Source organism: Salvelinus alpinus, chromosome 14 (genome assembly GCF_045679555.1).
Source record: "Salvelinus alpinus chromosome 14, SLU_Salpinus.1, whole genome shotgun sequence".
In the NCBI taxonomy this organism is placed as follows: domain Eukaryota; kingdom Metazoa; phylum Chordata; class Actinopteri; order Salmoniformes; family Salmonidae; genus Salvelinus; species Salvelinus alpinus.
Genome location: NC_092099.1, coordinates 22,364,297 through 22,379,870, shown reverse-complemented (window position 1 = coordinate 22,379,870; position 15,574 = coordinate 22,364,297). Strand labels below are relative to the sequence as shown.

At 40.2% G+C, this 15,574-nt stretch overlaps 1 protein-coding gene and 1 pseudogene across 6 annotated transcripts; both read left to right on the top strand.

Moving 5' to 3' along the window:
- The first annotated feature begins 314 nt into the window (after nucleotides 1-314).
- On the top strand, nucleotides 315-14,701 carry LOC139538598 (protein FAM171B-like). 6 transcript variants are annotated; one of them, XM_071340805.1, is made up of 15 exons: nucleotides 315-709; nucleotides 2,912-3,145; nucleotides 3,335-3,427; nucleotides 3,800-3,952; nucleotides 4,107-4,277; nucleotides 4,437-4,562; nucleotides 4,854-4,977; nucleotides 5,308-10,554; nucleotides 11,082-11,355; nucleotides 11,829-11,957; nucleotides 12,085-12,237; nucleotides 12,410-12,447; nucleotides 12,552-12,843; nucleotides 13,431-13,484; nucleotides 13,601-14,701. In XM_071340805.1, exons 1-8 carry the CDS (start codon nucleotides 502-504, stop codon nucleotides 6,536-6,538), a joined length of 2,340 nt encoding a protein of 779 aa, XP_071196906.1. In that variant the 5' UTR covers nucleotides 315-501; the 3' UTR covers nucleotides 6,539-10,554; nucleotides 11,082-11,355; nucleotides 11,829-11,957; nucleotides 12,085-12,237; nucleotides 12,410-12,447; nucleotides 12,552-12,843; nucleotides 13,431-13,484; nucleotides 13,601-14,701. The 6 variants fall into 6 exon arrangements, with proteins under 6 accessions (XP_071196906.1, XP_071196908.1, XP_071196907.1 ...); XM_071340810.1 differs by having other exon boundaries at nucleotides 319-709; nucleotides 4,437-4,553; XM_071340807.1 differs by lacking the exon at nucleotides 12,552-12,843.
- LOC139538227 (protein FAM171B-like) overlaps nucleotides 12,567-15,574 on the top strand; it is a 41,242-nt pseudogene continuing 38,234 nt past the window's right edge.

Here is a 15,574-nt window from a genome sequence, read left to right as displayed (position 1 = left end):
AAAACAAGGCTACCCGTTCATATCTTCCTCCTTCAGTAGAAGTGAATGCGTACACAATGTGTTTTGTGCCATAGACCGTATTACCATCATTACATATGGTGTTTGTTTCATCACATTTTTACAAAACCAATGTAGAGAGGACAACTCATATAGGCAGTTGATGTACTTGTTTACTAATTAACTGGTACTGGGCTATTTATTATCTGTTCCTGTAAAGTAGGCCTACATACAATTGTGTAAATACTTAGGTCTATACACAGATATTCAAAAAACGAAAAGCATTAGGCTACATTTAATAGGACAAAAGGGGTGGGGTTTGTCAAAGACTACAGACCTGTCTTGCATGCTGGTACTGGTAGTGACAGTAGATTCTGAACGAGGATGTTCATGTTGAACTAATTGCATCGCTTGGAGAACTACAATGGCCTACCACGCGGAGGATAATGTGGGACTCATGCCTAATGTTTACCGTTATGTCTCGCTTTGTAACTGCAAGTAGTCATGTCAGTATTAGGAGTTTATCTGTTGTTATTAGCGCTATTCTACAGGGATGGAATGAGATTCACCGCAAGCAGTTTGTCTGCCGCGGGCCAGATGGCACAGCGCGATGACGACGATATTGTAAACTTTATTGTTAAGGGCGCAGCAGACCAGCAAGTGGTTCAACAAATTCAGCATCAGGACCAGACAGCATCAGTCTACTCGTCAGGTATGTGTTCGCCAATCAGTTAATAGATGGAATGTGGCTCCTGGTTATGAATAAAGATCTTCAAAGTGTGTGGTGTTAAAATAATATTGTGTAAACTGTATAGATAGATAGCCAACAAACTATCATTTTAATCTCATAAATTATCATTGTGTTTCATGATCATTTTACATCATTAGATATTTTAAATGTGCATAGTATGCCATACTTGCATGATAGGTCTACAGGTGAGGCAGCACAGGTTTGTTATATTTTTCATTTTCCCTTCAGAGAACCGTTGAATGAGAGATTCAGTTTAAATTGCGGTAGAATCCCCATTAGGTGTGCTGTAAGCCAAATATACCACAATGTAAGACATGCTGTGCTCTGCATGCCCATCCATCTGCTGTTTGTTAGTCAGCAAGGAGAGTGAAGAATATTTAGCAGATAATGTCATTCAGAGTATGAATGAACTAGAACGAACAGCTCATTTCCAAAGCCAAACTTGTTTCATTTTGCTAGTCATGATATTGGTTTGGAGTTTGGACCACCATTACAGCATGATCCAAGGTCCTCAAAGCATCTACACAGCAGGCTGCCTACTCGTTTAAAACGCTGAATGAATGACAGGCTTGCATTCATATTTCTGTTCAGAGTCTTTATGATTTATTCATTGTGTAGGAGTTAATTACCATAATGCTTATTCACATGCACTTCTAGCTCATTGCGTCCAATAAGGAACATTTATTCACAACAAAAGAACAAAAGGCACCTTTTATCACTGTACCAGATGTTCAGTAGCCTTGTCCCAGATCTCTTTGTGCTCTCTTGCCTATTCATATGGTCATTGTTATGTATTGGGTGGGCAAGACAGCACAAAGAGGTCTAGGACCAGACTAATGGGATCAGGAATTTGATTGTTTGTCCCACATTGAAGAGGCTAAGACAAGGACTTGGATCATTTTAATTAGTTGTTGAATTCCTCCTGGTGTGTCTCCTAACATGGTCACACAGTTTTATTGTCCTCTCTGCTGGACAACATGACACCCCCTACAAGGTCTTACCATAAACTAGCCTGGTCCCAGATCTGTTTGCTATTGCCTTGCCAATGACCATAGGGGTTGGTAAGACGGCACAAACAGATATGGGACAAGGCTAACTGTAAGAATCGAAATTACCTAAATCTCAGCACCATTCCACTTTTTTATACATTTCAGTATGGTGTCTATAGGACAGCAATTTGACTTGGATTGTCCCGGTGATGTTGTGCAATTGTAGAGGGAATGGCTTAATCCCAACACAGCAGTGTCTGAACCGGAGCCATAGAGGATCAGTCTCCACAGGCCCATCTGCTCCTCCTATTTGTGTACACACACACACACAAACACACACACTTTCCTGCATGATGTAGCCTAATTCCCACTGAAACCATGTTCTGCTTCCAAGTCTCAAAAGATATTCTACATATCATGTCATATGATTGACGTTACCAACTATAGCTGGCTTCTCAATCTCCATCTAATTTGAGGTTATAGCATGTGATTCCACCTATCTAGCCATCTCTATTGGAATGATGACCTCATAGGCCGGAAACCCCCATTCTGTCCAAACCCGTAAATCTCTCAGACGTGGTCCCCAATTCTCCAAACAAGTAGATTATAGTAATCTGGTATTATTCACCTCCACTGCAGATTAATCAGGCCCTTCTGTCATGTTGGCCCACTAAGACTGCATGGTCGAACATGAGTGTGAAGTGGCTGTAGGGCAGGCTTCTTCTCCTTCACATCTCTCCTTCATCTCTACCGATCTGAAAACTGCAGGATTGTTGAAAGTGATGTAATATAAGCCTACTCAGAGATTTATTGTCACCTGTCCACCTCTATAAAATCAGCCCAAAGAAAGTATTTGATAGCCGGACAATATCTTTATTAGCCTGTTTGCTGATGTAGCACAATGTTATCTTTCAAACGTCTTTATATATTCTCAATAATTGGCCAAATTGAGTTTCTGCATCACGTAGGTCCCGTGGGACAATTGAATAGACATCCACAGGGAAATCCTCAAATGGTTTTGTTTAGTGTTCTTTATAAGGCCTATTTTGCTTTAATCAGGACTATATCATTGCTAAAAAATATTGGCAATCAGTGTTGTCTACATTACAGTATCGAATTGTAAAAAGGAAAAACATTTGATCATTGAACTGAATTTATCCTTTGCTTTCTCCAGGCTCTGAATTCCCTCTGAAGGTCCAGGTCAATGACATGTCAACCCGCCACGTCCTGAGCCTAGCCACAGTGGAGGTGTATGTGAACTACACCAGAACCAACTCTGCTCTCACCACTGAGGACGGTAGAGTTTTTCTTCATGTGCCCTACCAACTGGGGTTACCCCTCACCATCGTGGCTAGCATGGATAGTTACCTGCTCACCCTGCTGCCCTGGAAAACCACCAGGATACCAAGTAAGTGTGTGTGATGTGTGTGTGTGTATTCGTCGTGGCGGCTTGTCATTGCAGTAGCTGTTGAATTCTAATGTGAGATCGCCGTCTAGTTTCTCAATATAACAACTACGTAGTGACTGTGTGGGGATCAAATCAAGCAAGTGCCTATGGAAAGTTTCACCATGCCTTTTCTCTTCTGGTTTATTGCAGTATTTTCAGCTGTGACCATGTCCCTGTTGTCCATACACCAAGGCAACATCTGGTGGTTTGACGATTCAGTTCTGATAACTGGCAAAACATCTGGTATCTATGTTGCGTCTTTATTGTCTGATTTACTTTCCTGTTATTATCCATTCTATGATGCTTTATTTACACTCTTAGAAAAAAAGGTGCTATCTAGAACCTAAACGGGTTCTTCGTCTGTCCCCATAGGAGAACCCTTTCAAAAACTATTTTGGGTTCCAGGTAGAACCCTTTTGGTTCTATGTAGAACTCTTATGAGTTCCATGTAGAACCTTTTATGGGGACAGTCAAAGAACCCTTTTGGAACCCTTTTTTCTAAGAGTGTACGGGTAGCTACTCTTTTTCATAGGTCCTAGTTCTTGAACATTAGCTAAACATTGCCTTGTTTTTGTAATTTATCTTCTTAATTACCATATGTCTTTTCATCTGTAGATGCCTTGTCTCAGCCCAGGGTCCAGTTCCCTAAGAGTCTCCTGAACCTGACAGACAGAAGAAGCCTCTCCTCTTTCAGAGCTTACATTACAACGCCTCAGCCTCCCGCTGGGAAAGACTGCTACACCACTGGCCTTCTCATCAACCAGTCAGGTATGTGTGTTTGTGCAGCTTTTCCAAACCACATTCGGAGGGAGGTACAGAGCAAGAGACAACGGCCTACAAATTAGCAATACTGTAATGATAAGAACTTTTTCATCTATCTTTTGTATTTTAAAGGTCTTAAAGTAAGTGTTTTGTGTTTCAGGATACAGCAGCATTGAGTTGAGCCCCATAGCAGCTGTCAGTGCTCAACTCTTGTCCAATGGCAGAGAGATCCAGGTGACCGGGCCAGTACAGATCACTCTACCCCTGGGGGACAACTCTGGACTGCAGGCCTCTCATGCTGTGCCAGCCTGGTCCTTTGACCATACTACTGGTGGGTGTAGAGGTAGTTGGGGGAAATTCCCCTAGACAATGATCTAAGGTCAGTTTTACATGTTACCCTCTAATGGTTAAGGTTAGGATTTGGGGAAGGAAGGCTGACCCTAGATCAGTAGTTCATACATGTCTTCAACACATCATCAATATTATTCAGGTGCCTGGATGAACAGAGGACTGGGAATTATGAAGATGGAGGAGGGGAAGTTGTTTTGGACCTTCATGGCTCCTCATCTAGGCTACTGGATAGCAGCACCCATGCCTTCGATCAAGGGTATGATAGGTAGCAGTTTCCCAAATCAACAAAATATTTATGTGACCATTAAGAACTCCTTAAAACTTCAAACCTTAAAACGCACCTCCGTTTATTGGATTACTTTATAATTGTATTAATTTTAGGACCATAATGCAATTCAACCATTGCAAGATATATTGAACTATACATTATTTATAGCTGGTGGTCATTTCCAGCAAGCAGATTGTCTATTGTTCTAGAGTGTATGAGTTATTTTTTGTGCTCTCATAACGCTCTCCAAACTTTTAACCAGACTCTTATGTGCTAATGTTAATATAGGTTACATGGGACATGCCACCCCTATGGACTTCATCTCCTACCATAGCTCCTTGATCGTGGCTGTGCTAGGAGGAACTCTTGTCTTCCTTGTTGGAGTTTTAGCAGTGATGCTCTGTTGTCGTAGGTAAGAGATGGATTCATTTTGTTGTTACCTCACTAATCTGTTATTGTTTAGACGTTAATGGGCCAGATTAACCAAGTGAATTGACAAATCTCCAGTGTCATCAAACTGTTAATTGATATTTTGTTTCACATTTGAATTTTTGTCAATATAGTATAGTATAGTAATCTTTTAACGATGTCAACTAATGTTATGATCTGATATCAACTGATTGTATATACCATAGTGATAGTGACCATTTGAATCTGATCCACCTTTCAATGGTGGTGTGTTTAGAAACATTTTGCATTTCCTAAGAGAGGTTTCTGTTTTGATCCACAAATGTTCTTCTAGTGAACCTAAGACAAAGAGGATCCACGCCACCAAAATGGCGTCGTTGAAGATGGACCAAACCACCACGACAAATGACAACCAACTCTGCGAAGTGTCCTCTCAAGACTCCACCCACTCTGAAGACGTATCCCACCAATTATTAATGAGGAGGGGCGATGGCAAATCGGTCGATTCAGCCACTTCCAAGTACAATGACGACTTCAACATTTACATTGAGGGTACAGATCTTATTGGTTCAGAGTCCTCCAGGCCTTTGCAGCAGGCCCTTGTCAACAGCAGTGACATTCTGTGGACACGGGACATTTCTGAGGGGATAAATATACCTCTCTCTCTCAATGAGAGCTTGTTCCTCCAGGACAGACTGCTCCAATTCCACAACCAACCTGTGGCTATCCTCCATGCTCCGGGGCTTTGGAGCTCACCAGAGCAGCACTCTCCGGGATGCAGGTCTGCCACCCTGCCCCGAACAGGTGGGATGTACAACCTTGGGCAAGGACAAACTGTGGGCATGGACAACCTCACACAGACTTTACCCAAGGTCCCTCTGGCCACTCTGGAGCGCTCCCAGGGGCATGGCAGGGAGGGGCTTCACGGGGACACGTCCACCTTCAAGCCAGAGTCCTGGAGCCGCTACTACAGCAGCCTCCCAGAGTCCGTCTCAGTCCCCGGCACACTGAACGAGGCCAGAGGAAGAGGAGGCCACCGCCCTGGGGGTGAGCGTCCCTTTTCCAGCGAGCTCCAGGAAACAGACCAGAATTCAGAGCAGACCCCCTCAGAGCTCACCAGGGCCAGGCCCTCTCCTCTCGCCCCGCGGGCATGGTTTGTATCCCTGGAGGGCAAACCGGCCGCAGAGATCTGCCGCAACTCTTCCTCCGCCACGGACTCCAAGAGAAAACGCAGGGCGGCAGGGGACAGCCGTGACACCAGTCTTGACTCTGGAGTGGATATGAGCGAGCCCAACAACCAGCCAACTGTTGGGAATAGGCAGACGACGCTGGATCGTAGTGGCACCTTTGTCAAGAGAGCCACGCTCCATATTAAGCCCCCCCTTCTCGTTTCCGGTGAGGAATTGAACAAAAAGTGCAGCGGGAAAGGCGCCATGGGGGGCCAGACCCTGATTGATGACGCCCCCCTGGGGACCGTCCTGGGTGTAAGTGGATCTAGCGGAACTGCTACCAACGTCTCACAGGAGAGAGGGGAGGGGCCGAGTGCTTGCCCAGAGAGACAGTGAGTTCAGGGCTATACTCACAATTTTTTAATTTTTTTTTCACCTTTATTTAACCAGGTAGGCTAGTTGAGAACAAGTTCTCATGATAAGGACAATGACAAGAACCTGGCATCACATGGAGGAAAAGCCACTCACAAAGCTGAACTAGGAGCATGAGCTGAAGTTGTGTAGGTGAATAGTCATAGACATAAAATTGCACTGACTGTGTCAATACATGTTATGACAATGCCTAAAGGTGGTGTTGTACAATCTATTGTATTAATCTGTCGAATGCAAACACGGTGAAACTTAAATTAATCTTAGTTTCACTTCACGTGTTCCATTTCTTACTCATAACATAGAATGCATTCGTGTAGGCTGCACCTTTACAAACACGCCATGCATGTCTTCACTTAAGTTTCATTGTGAATCAGCCTGTCTGTTATTGACTATACTCACATAAAGAAAGTCTGTTACATTCCTGGAAGTAAGCACATATTTGCCTCAGCAACATTTTAACTTGTCAGTACGGAAAGTTGTATGGTCTCCAGATTTACGTTTACTACCAGATTCTGCTCTGTTAGACATCCTGTCCTGTGGTAAATTATATCTTCCTGTCCTGTAGCCCTTGAACTGTATGTTGGGTGAGATGGCTGCTCCCGCTCTGTTGAAAACCAGCTGTTGTTCATCTAGTTTACGGGAATCTAGACTTCTCTCATTCCACCTCTGCCACTTAAATGTAACTGCTTGTACTGGTACTTCACCGCAGTCATGGTTTTATCAACTAAAGTCTATTATTCTTGTCTTCCCTAGATTTTGTACAATTTATAATGGCATGAGTAATTACATTTTCAAATATGCTTGTGTGAACCTGTTATGATGCATATGAGTTTGCTTGCAAATGACTCATCACTGGTTGGCACAGAGGCTTATTGTCACGACTTCTGCCGAAGTCAATGCCTCTCCTTGTTCGGGCGGTGCACGGCGGTCGACATGCCAATGACCAAAAACACAACCCGTTCAATGTTAATTATGATTATTGATAGTTTGTATTTAGGTATATACAGTATTAGGGGCACTTCTATGGAAACTTTGATCGCTTTTTCATTGTCACTCGTCTTTGATTGCTTTTTAAAATAAAATAGCAGCATACATCAACATTTGTAGTGATAAAAACAATTTAGAAATATTCATATGGTTATGATAAGAAAACATACAACTCTTACAGTAAAGCTTTTAAATACGTGTTACTATACAGTACATGAATACATAAGGCACCAATTTAATGGTTGGGTTTGCTGGTACAATGTTTTTATTATATGCTGTAAGGTCATTATCTAACATGGCAAAAACGAATGTGTTTTGAAGCTTCATCCAGCCCAATGGTGTATGCGGATTGCAACAGCACTGTTGATACCAGGAAACTGTGTTCCCATAGCGTGTTTTCATGTTTGTGACATTGGTGCACTATTTCTCAATGTATCACCTTTTCTCTTTTAGGACCATCACGGCCCAAGAACATGACATATTCTCCATCGATCTCTTCAATTTCAGGGAGACAAATATTGTGAAAGGGCTGTAACACTGAAAATGCTATCGATACATGTATCTTACCTTAAGAATGTAATTTGATTTATCCTAAATATATTTATTCATCTTCCTTGTGAAAGACAAATGTGGGTTTTTGAAAAGAAACCGCACAGCTCTGGTTAGCCAGGTGAAAAACGTGAAGGCCATTGTCGATGATCTGCAGAGTGAACATTTTCATGATGAAATGGCTGCCATCGTGAATGCCCAGTTGACACCACAAGAAATGATGAGGAAGCTCCTGGATAGCGCGACCAGCACCGGGGCCGTTAACGCCCTGATTCAAGCCCTTTTAACTCATCAGAAGGATGTCATGGATGACCTGATTGCTGAAAAAGATTGAAGAGGTCAATTGGTTCTTCATTCTAATTTATCTATATCAGGACTATTTTTACCTTTTTTCTATCACTTTTTTATTCATCTTAGCCACCAGCCTGGTCTCATAGACTAGTAAACTTAAATCTGGGACACTCAGAATAGTATAATATGCTACAGTACATTTGGTACTGTATGTTTACATTAAATTAATGTAGAGTGGTTGGTTAGGGTGGATGAGTATGCGTATGATGCAACATGTCAACTACTTGCTACTTTTTAGCTACTTTGCAACTACTTAGCATGTTAGCTAACCCTTCCCGTAACTCTTAACCCTAATCTTAACTCCTAACACTAACCCCAAGCCTAGCTAACATTAGCCACAACAAATTGGAATTCATATCATACATTCTGCAAATTGGTAACATATATTACAAATTGCAATTCATAACATATTGTACGAATTGCAATTCGTAACATATCATACAAATTGTAATTTGTAACATATCATAGGACATGGATGATGGACATTCACAAATTAATACATACCATACGAAAAGTAACATATCATACTAATTGGCTGTCCCAGATATATATTTACTCTGTTACATCTACCCCTGAGTCCAGGTTGTTGCCACGTGTAATTATTGGTGGTGGTGCTATTTTTTATTGACAAAATAGTGACAATATCATCTTTTAAGGGAAACATTTCTATAAAAAATGCAAGACAATATATTTTGATTATGTTGACTATGGTTCTTTACATTCCAAATATAAAATGTAAAGGTGCAGTTTGAAGATTTACCACTGCATTACCTTTAAATGAAATGTTGTTGAATTACTTATGTTGTCAACCTCCAAGAAGGAGAGGTCCAATAAATTAGACTGAAAGAAACATCTGTAGACATATGAACATCTATCGGCCTATACAGGCCAAGAGTTGGACTTGCAATGACAGTCTGTGTTTGACTTTGTCATACTGACACACCCCATCATAATAGACAATATATTTGCAGGTATTTATCTAAACATTGACCATTGATGTTTAAGCCATATTTGTATACATTGTAATGCAACAACTAGACATGGACAATCATCTCTATAACCTTGATAAAATGTGAACACAAAACATCAGAAAACAATAGTAACTTAGCACATTATTCTGAGCACGTTAGTGAGGGTACGAGGTTCCACAGACACAAACACCCAATGTCCAATCTTGCTTCAATATTAAATCAAGTAAAGATACAATAATCCTAATAAAACTGGGTAAAATGACTTCCTGAATGTGTCTAAATATTGCACAGGAAAATGTAAGGTCAGTGTTCCATTTCTCAGCCAACCTGTTTCTATTTTATTTCAACTGGTTCCACTCTTACAAGTGTCTTGTGTATTTTTGCCTGCATATCACTGCCCGCTCAACCCAGATCTTTGAACCAGTAAATGTTTTGCCTGCCCAGTGAGACAGGGACTTCAGTTTCACCCCTACCCTGGGATGTCAAGGAAAGGTCAAGTACAAGAGCACCTGGCATAGCATGGAGGGAAGGTCCACTATTAAATTATGGTCAACTAGGAGCATGTTCTGGAGGTTAAAGTTGGTGAACAACAGTCATGGGCACAAATTGTACTGACATGTTATCACAATGCCGACAGGTGTTGCAGTACATGTAATGTAGGGTATGTAAATACTAGTAATTTTATATTTAAGTCATTTAGCAGACACTCTTATCCAGAGCGATTTACAGTAGTGAGTGCATACATTTAAGAAAAGAAAATGTCCAATCGGTACTGTTAGGATTTATGTTTATGCACTAGCCCGCTACCATATTGTTTGAAGATGAAAGTACCCGTGGAAATCGAAACCACAACCCTACCGTTGCAAGCGCCATGCTCTAACTGAGCTACACATGACTCCTCAAAGTGAATCTTACGGCGCAAACTTGGCAACATGTCACGCAAGTCTGTACTTTCGTTTTCGCTTTATGTGTTCACCAGTTGTGTAAACGTAGTTATATAACGCAAAACGTTTGCCTCAGCCACATTTGAGCTTTTCGGGACTTTTTCAGGTTTTTAAGTCTTTTCAGTCTTCAGATTTACATTTACTACCAGAACCTGTGCCGTTAGACCTTTATCATATGGTAAGTTATCTTCCTGTTCTGCTGTTTTTTCTTAGAAATACTGAAGCTGCTTTACTTCAGCCTTGTGTGAAAACCAGCCGTTGTTTGTCAAGTTTACGTTACGTCCACCAATACAATTAACTGCTGGTGTTTTGTAGGTCTACTGCCACACTGTTATGGCTTCTTGCCTGAAGACTTTTTAAAGTATTCAGTATTATGTTCAGTATTTTATTAACTTAGAAGGTACTTACTTTATCATAGAGTGAAATTGTAAGGGTTAACAGGATACCAGAAAGGGTGACATGGTATTTTACTTTGTTACAGATCATAATATAAGTATTATTGTTTGTTCTACTTAATAACATTAAATCATGATGCACTCAAAACCTGCAACCATTGGTTGTTTAATACTCCATAACCACCTTGGGTAAACCATAATCATGCCTTAATAAACATTACATTGGTCCAGTTAAACTTTGATTGCTACCAACCTATACAAATATTAGACTTTTTTACCCAACAGAGATTTGTTTATTATGTCCAAATAGGCCATGGAATTTCTGAAGTCACACAAGGAGGACCTGTGCAAGTGGTTATCAACGATGGATGCTGAGTTTATCATTGACAAGTGTGAAGATATCCTAACAGCTAAACAGGATAAGGCTATTCACAATCAAAAAACTGATGAAGGGAAGATCCGTCTTCTTTTGGAGACATTCATTAAAATGGACGATAGTACATGTCAGGACTTCCTTAAGATTCTGAAGGAAGAGCAGACACATTATCCAGGCCTTCAACAACATTTCAGCAAGAGCACACAAGGTAAAATAGTATACATCAACATTTGTGGTGATAAAAACCATGTAGAAATACTTCATATGGTTATGATAAGAAAACATACAACTCTTACAGTAAAGCTTTTAAATAGGTGTTACTATACAGTACATAAGGCACTAGGTAGCCTGGCGGGTAGGAGCGTTGGGCCTGTAACCCGAAGGTTTACTGGATCGAATCCCCGAGCTGACAAGGTAAAAATCTGTCGTTCTGCCCGAGCAAGGCAGTTAACCCACTGTTCCCCGGGTGCCGAAGATGTCAATTAAGGCAGCCCTCCGCACCTCTCTGATTCAGAGGGGTTGGGTTAAATGAGGAAGACACATTTCCGTTGAATGCATTCAGTTGTACAACTGACTAGGTATCACCTTTCCCAATTTAATGGTTGGGTTTGCTGGTACAATGTTTTTATTACATGCTGTAAGGTCATTATCTAACATGGCAATAACGAATGTGTTTTGAAGCTTCATCCAGCCCAACGGTGTATGCGGATTGCAGCAGCACTGTTGATACCAGGAAAGTCACCAATGTCCGAGGTATAAAAGACTTAGACATGCATGTAACCGTTCAAGCAGGATCGGGGAATCCATCTGGTGAGTGCAACTGTGAATAAGCCAACATGGTAATACTGAGAAAGTTGTATTACTTACTAACGACTAGCACCATAAGAAGAACATAACACAATTGTATATTTACTTGGACACAAAATGTCTCTTTCAGGAATGAACGTCAGCCAACCACCCCCACATGCAGAAATGGTTGCAATAAAAGACAGCCATATATTTGCATCAGAGATAACGAACTGTACAATCGACGGCAACCTCAATATGTCTGTGATGCAGGTCCCAGCCCCCCAGGCCCCACAGTGTCCAGGTGAACTACTGCATTTAGGCAGGTTTTATCTTCACAGGTCACAGTGGTAGCTGTGTTAGAGAACAGGATCATCTTGACAAATGAGCTCAGTCCACATATATTTTAATGAATGTTATTTTCAATCATGCATTTGATATTTGAAATAAAATAATGGCAACTTAATATATTTCAGTGCCACCAAAGCAAACAGAAGATGTGTCCTCTTCTCAGGTAGTCAATCCCAATTTTGTATGAGATCAAAAACTTAATTATTAAACATAATTATTGTTTTCTTTGAGAAACAAACAACTTGTCAGTAAAAATTGCTTCTCTAGGGCCCTGCCATGAAAATGATCATTGAGAATAAGGTGAAACTCATCGACTGGCTCCGAGCAGATTCTGTCTTCATTCTTCAACATGTGCACTCCAAACGTATTGTTACCGATAGAGAGTATCAAGAGCTGAAGAGCCTCTCAGTACCAGAGGCTGCTGTGACCGACCTGATTGACAAGATGATTCTCAAAAAGGAAGAGACATGCTCTCAGTTTCTTGATACTCTCAAAGAAAGTGAGGTGAATGACACCTATCCCGAACTTAAGAAGTGGAATACCACCTTATTCTGACTAGGTAATCTGGAATGTTAACTGACTAAGTAACATACTAACAGAATTTAATATTTTATCAATAACTTGTATTTTGAAGAATACGACTTAGATTTAGGAATACCGTAAATAGCTTAGTACTATTTTTTTACCTGATCATAACCTCAAAATATGGTTTTCAGGACCGTGAAATATTGTTATGTTGTTAACTTTTGGATTTCTGAGTACCAAGTGATCCAGGAAGAGACTGCTGTTTGTATACACTGAAAGAGGCCAGTCAGGCTAGATAATAATACGTGGATTTTCTCCTGATTCAGACTTACTACCTTAGTCCTCTTCGTTCCTATGTGGAACATAAGGCTAAGCCTGGTTTAGAGGTCATATTAAAATGGCAATCCCTGTAGCATGAGGCAGGGGTGATTACCTTTTTTGCACTGCGGACCGGAGTAGACATTTCTAACACTATCGTGGACCTTCGTGCAAAAGTTTTTGAATTTTAAAAAAGCTGACCAATTTAGCTGGGTTAGACTCTGCTAGTGTGTTCCCATAGCGTGTTTTCATGTTAGTGACATTGGTGCACTATTTCTCAATGTATCACCTTTTCTCTTTTAGGACCATCACGGCCCAAGAACATGACATATTCTCCATCGATCTCTTCAATTTCAGGTAGACAAATATTGTGAAAGGGCTGTAACACTGAAAATGCTATCGATACATGTATCTTACCTTAAGAATGTAATTTGATTTATCCTAAATATATTTATTTATCTTCCTTGTGAAAGACAAATGTGGGTTTTTGAAAAGAAACCGCACAGCTCTGGTTAGCCAGGTGAAAAACGTGAAGGCCATTGTCGATGATCTGCAGAGTGGACATTTTCATGATGAAATGGCTGCCATCGTGAATGCCCAGTTGACACCACAAGAAATGATGAGGAAGCTCCTGGATAGCGCAACCAGCACCGGGGCCGTTAACGCCCTGATTCAAGCCCTTTTAACTCACCAGAAGGATGTCATGGATGACCTGATTGCTGAAAATGCTTGAAGAGGTCAATTGGTTCTTCATTATAATTTATCTATATCAGGACTATTTTTACCTTTTTTCTATCACTTTTTTATTCATCTTAGCCACCAGCCTGGTCTCATAGACTAGTAAACTTAAATCTGGGACACTCAGAATAGTATAATATGCTACAGTACATTTGGTACTGTATGTTTACATTAAATGAATGTAGAGTGGTTGGTTAGGGTGGATGAGTATGCGTATGATGCAACATGTCAACTACTTGCTACTTTTTAGCTACTTTGCAACTACTTAGCATGTTAGCTAACCCTTCCCCTAACTCTTAACCCTAATCTTAACTCCTAACACTAACCCCAAGCCTAGCTGACATTAGCCACAACAAATTGGAATTCATAACATACGTTCTGCAAATTGGTAACATATATTACAAATTGCAATTCATAACATATCATACAAATTGTAATTTGTAACATATCATAGGACATGGATGATGGACATTCACAAATTAATACATACCATACGAAAAGTAACATATCATACTAATTGGCTGTCCCAGATATATATTTACTCTGTTACGTCTACCCCTGAGTCCAGGTTGTTGCCACGTGTAATTATTGGTGGTGGTGCTATTTTTTATTGACAAAATCATGACAATATCATCTTTTAAGGGAAACATTTCTATAAAAAATGCAAGACAATATATTTTGATTATGTTGACTATGGTTCTTTACATTCCAAATATAAAATGTAAATGTGCAGTTTGAAGATTTACCACTGCATTACTTTTAAATGAAATGTTGTTGAATTACTTATGTTGTCAACCTCCAAGAAGGAGAGGTCCAATAAATTAGACTGAAAGAAACATCTGTAGACCTATAAACATCTATCGGCCTATACAGGCCAAGAGTTGGACTTGCAATGACAGTCTGTGTTTGACTTTGTCATACTGACACACCCCATCATAATAGACAATACATTTGCAGGTAGTTATCTAAACATTGACCATTGATGTTTAAGTGTATTTGCATACATTTTAATGCAACAACTAGAATTGACAATCACCTCTATAACCCTCATGAAATGTGAACACAAAACATCAGAAAACAATAGTAATTTAGCACATTATTCAATTTAAATAACATTTTATTTGTCACATACGCTACCGTTCAAAAGTTTGGGGTCACTTAGAAATGCCCTTTTTTTTAAAGAAAAGCAAATTTGCAAAATGGTTTTCCAATGATCAATTAGCCTTTAAAAATGATCAACTTGGATTAGCTAACACAACGTGCCATTGGAACACAGGAGTAATGGTTGCTGAAAATGGTCCTCTGTACGCCTATGTAGATATTCCATAAAAAATCTGCCATTTCCAGCTACAATAGTCATATACAACATTAATAATGTCTACAGTTTATGTCTGATCAATTTGATGTTATTTTAATGGACAATTTGTTTTGCTTTTCCTTCAAAAATCAAGGACATTTCTATGTGACCCCAAACTTTTGAACGGTAGTGTACACATGGTTAGCAGATAATAATACGAGTGTAGCGAAATGCTTGTGCTTCTAGTTCCGACATTATTGTTAGATATTACTGCACTATCTAACATTAATATCTAACAAGTAGTCTAACAATTACCCAACACCTACCTAATACACACAAATCTAAAGGGGTGAATGAGAATATATACATGTAAGTATATGGATGAGCGATAGCGAAGGTGCAATAGATGGTA

Coding starts and splice junctions, on each gene's coding strand:
- LOC139538598 (XM_071340808.1), top strand. CDS start 502: ATGTCAGTATTAGGAGTTTATCTGTTGTTATTAGCGCTATTCTACAGG. Junction 4,278..4,436: donor GTCCTTTGACCATACTACTG/GTGGGTGTAGAG, acceptor AATATTATTCAG/GTGCCTGGATGAACAGAGGA. Junction 4,563..4,853: donor TTCGATCAAGGGTATGATAG/GTAGCAGTTTCC, acceptor ATGTTAATATAG/GTTACATGGGACATGCCACC.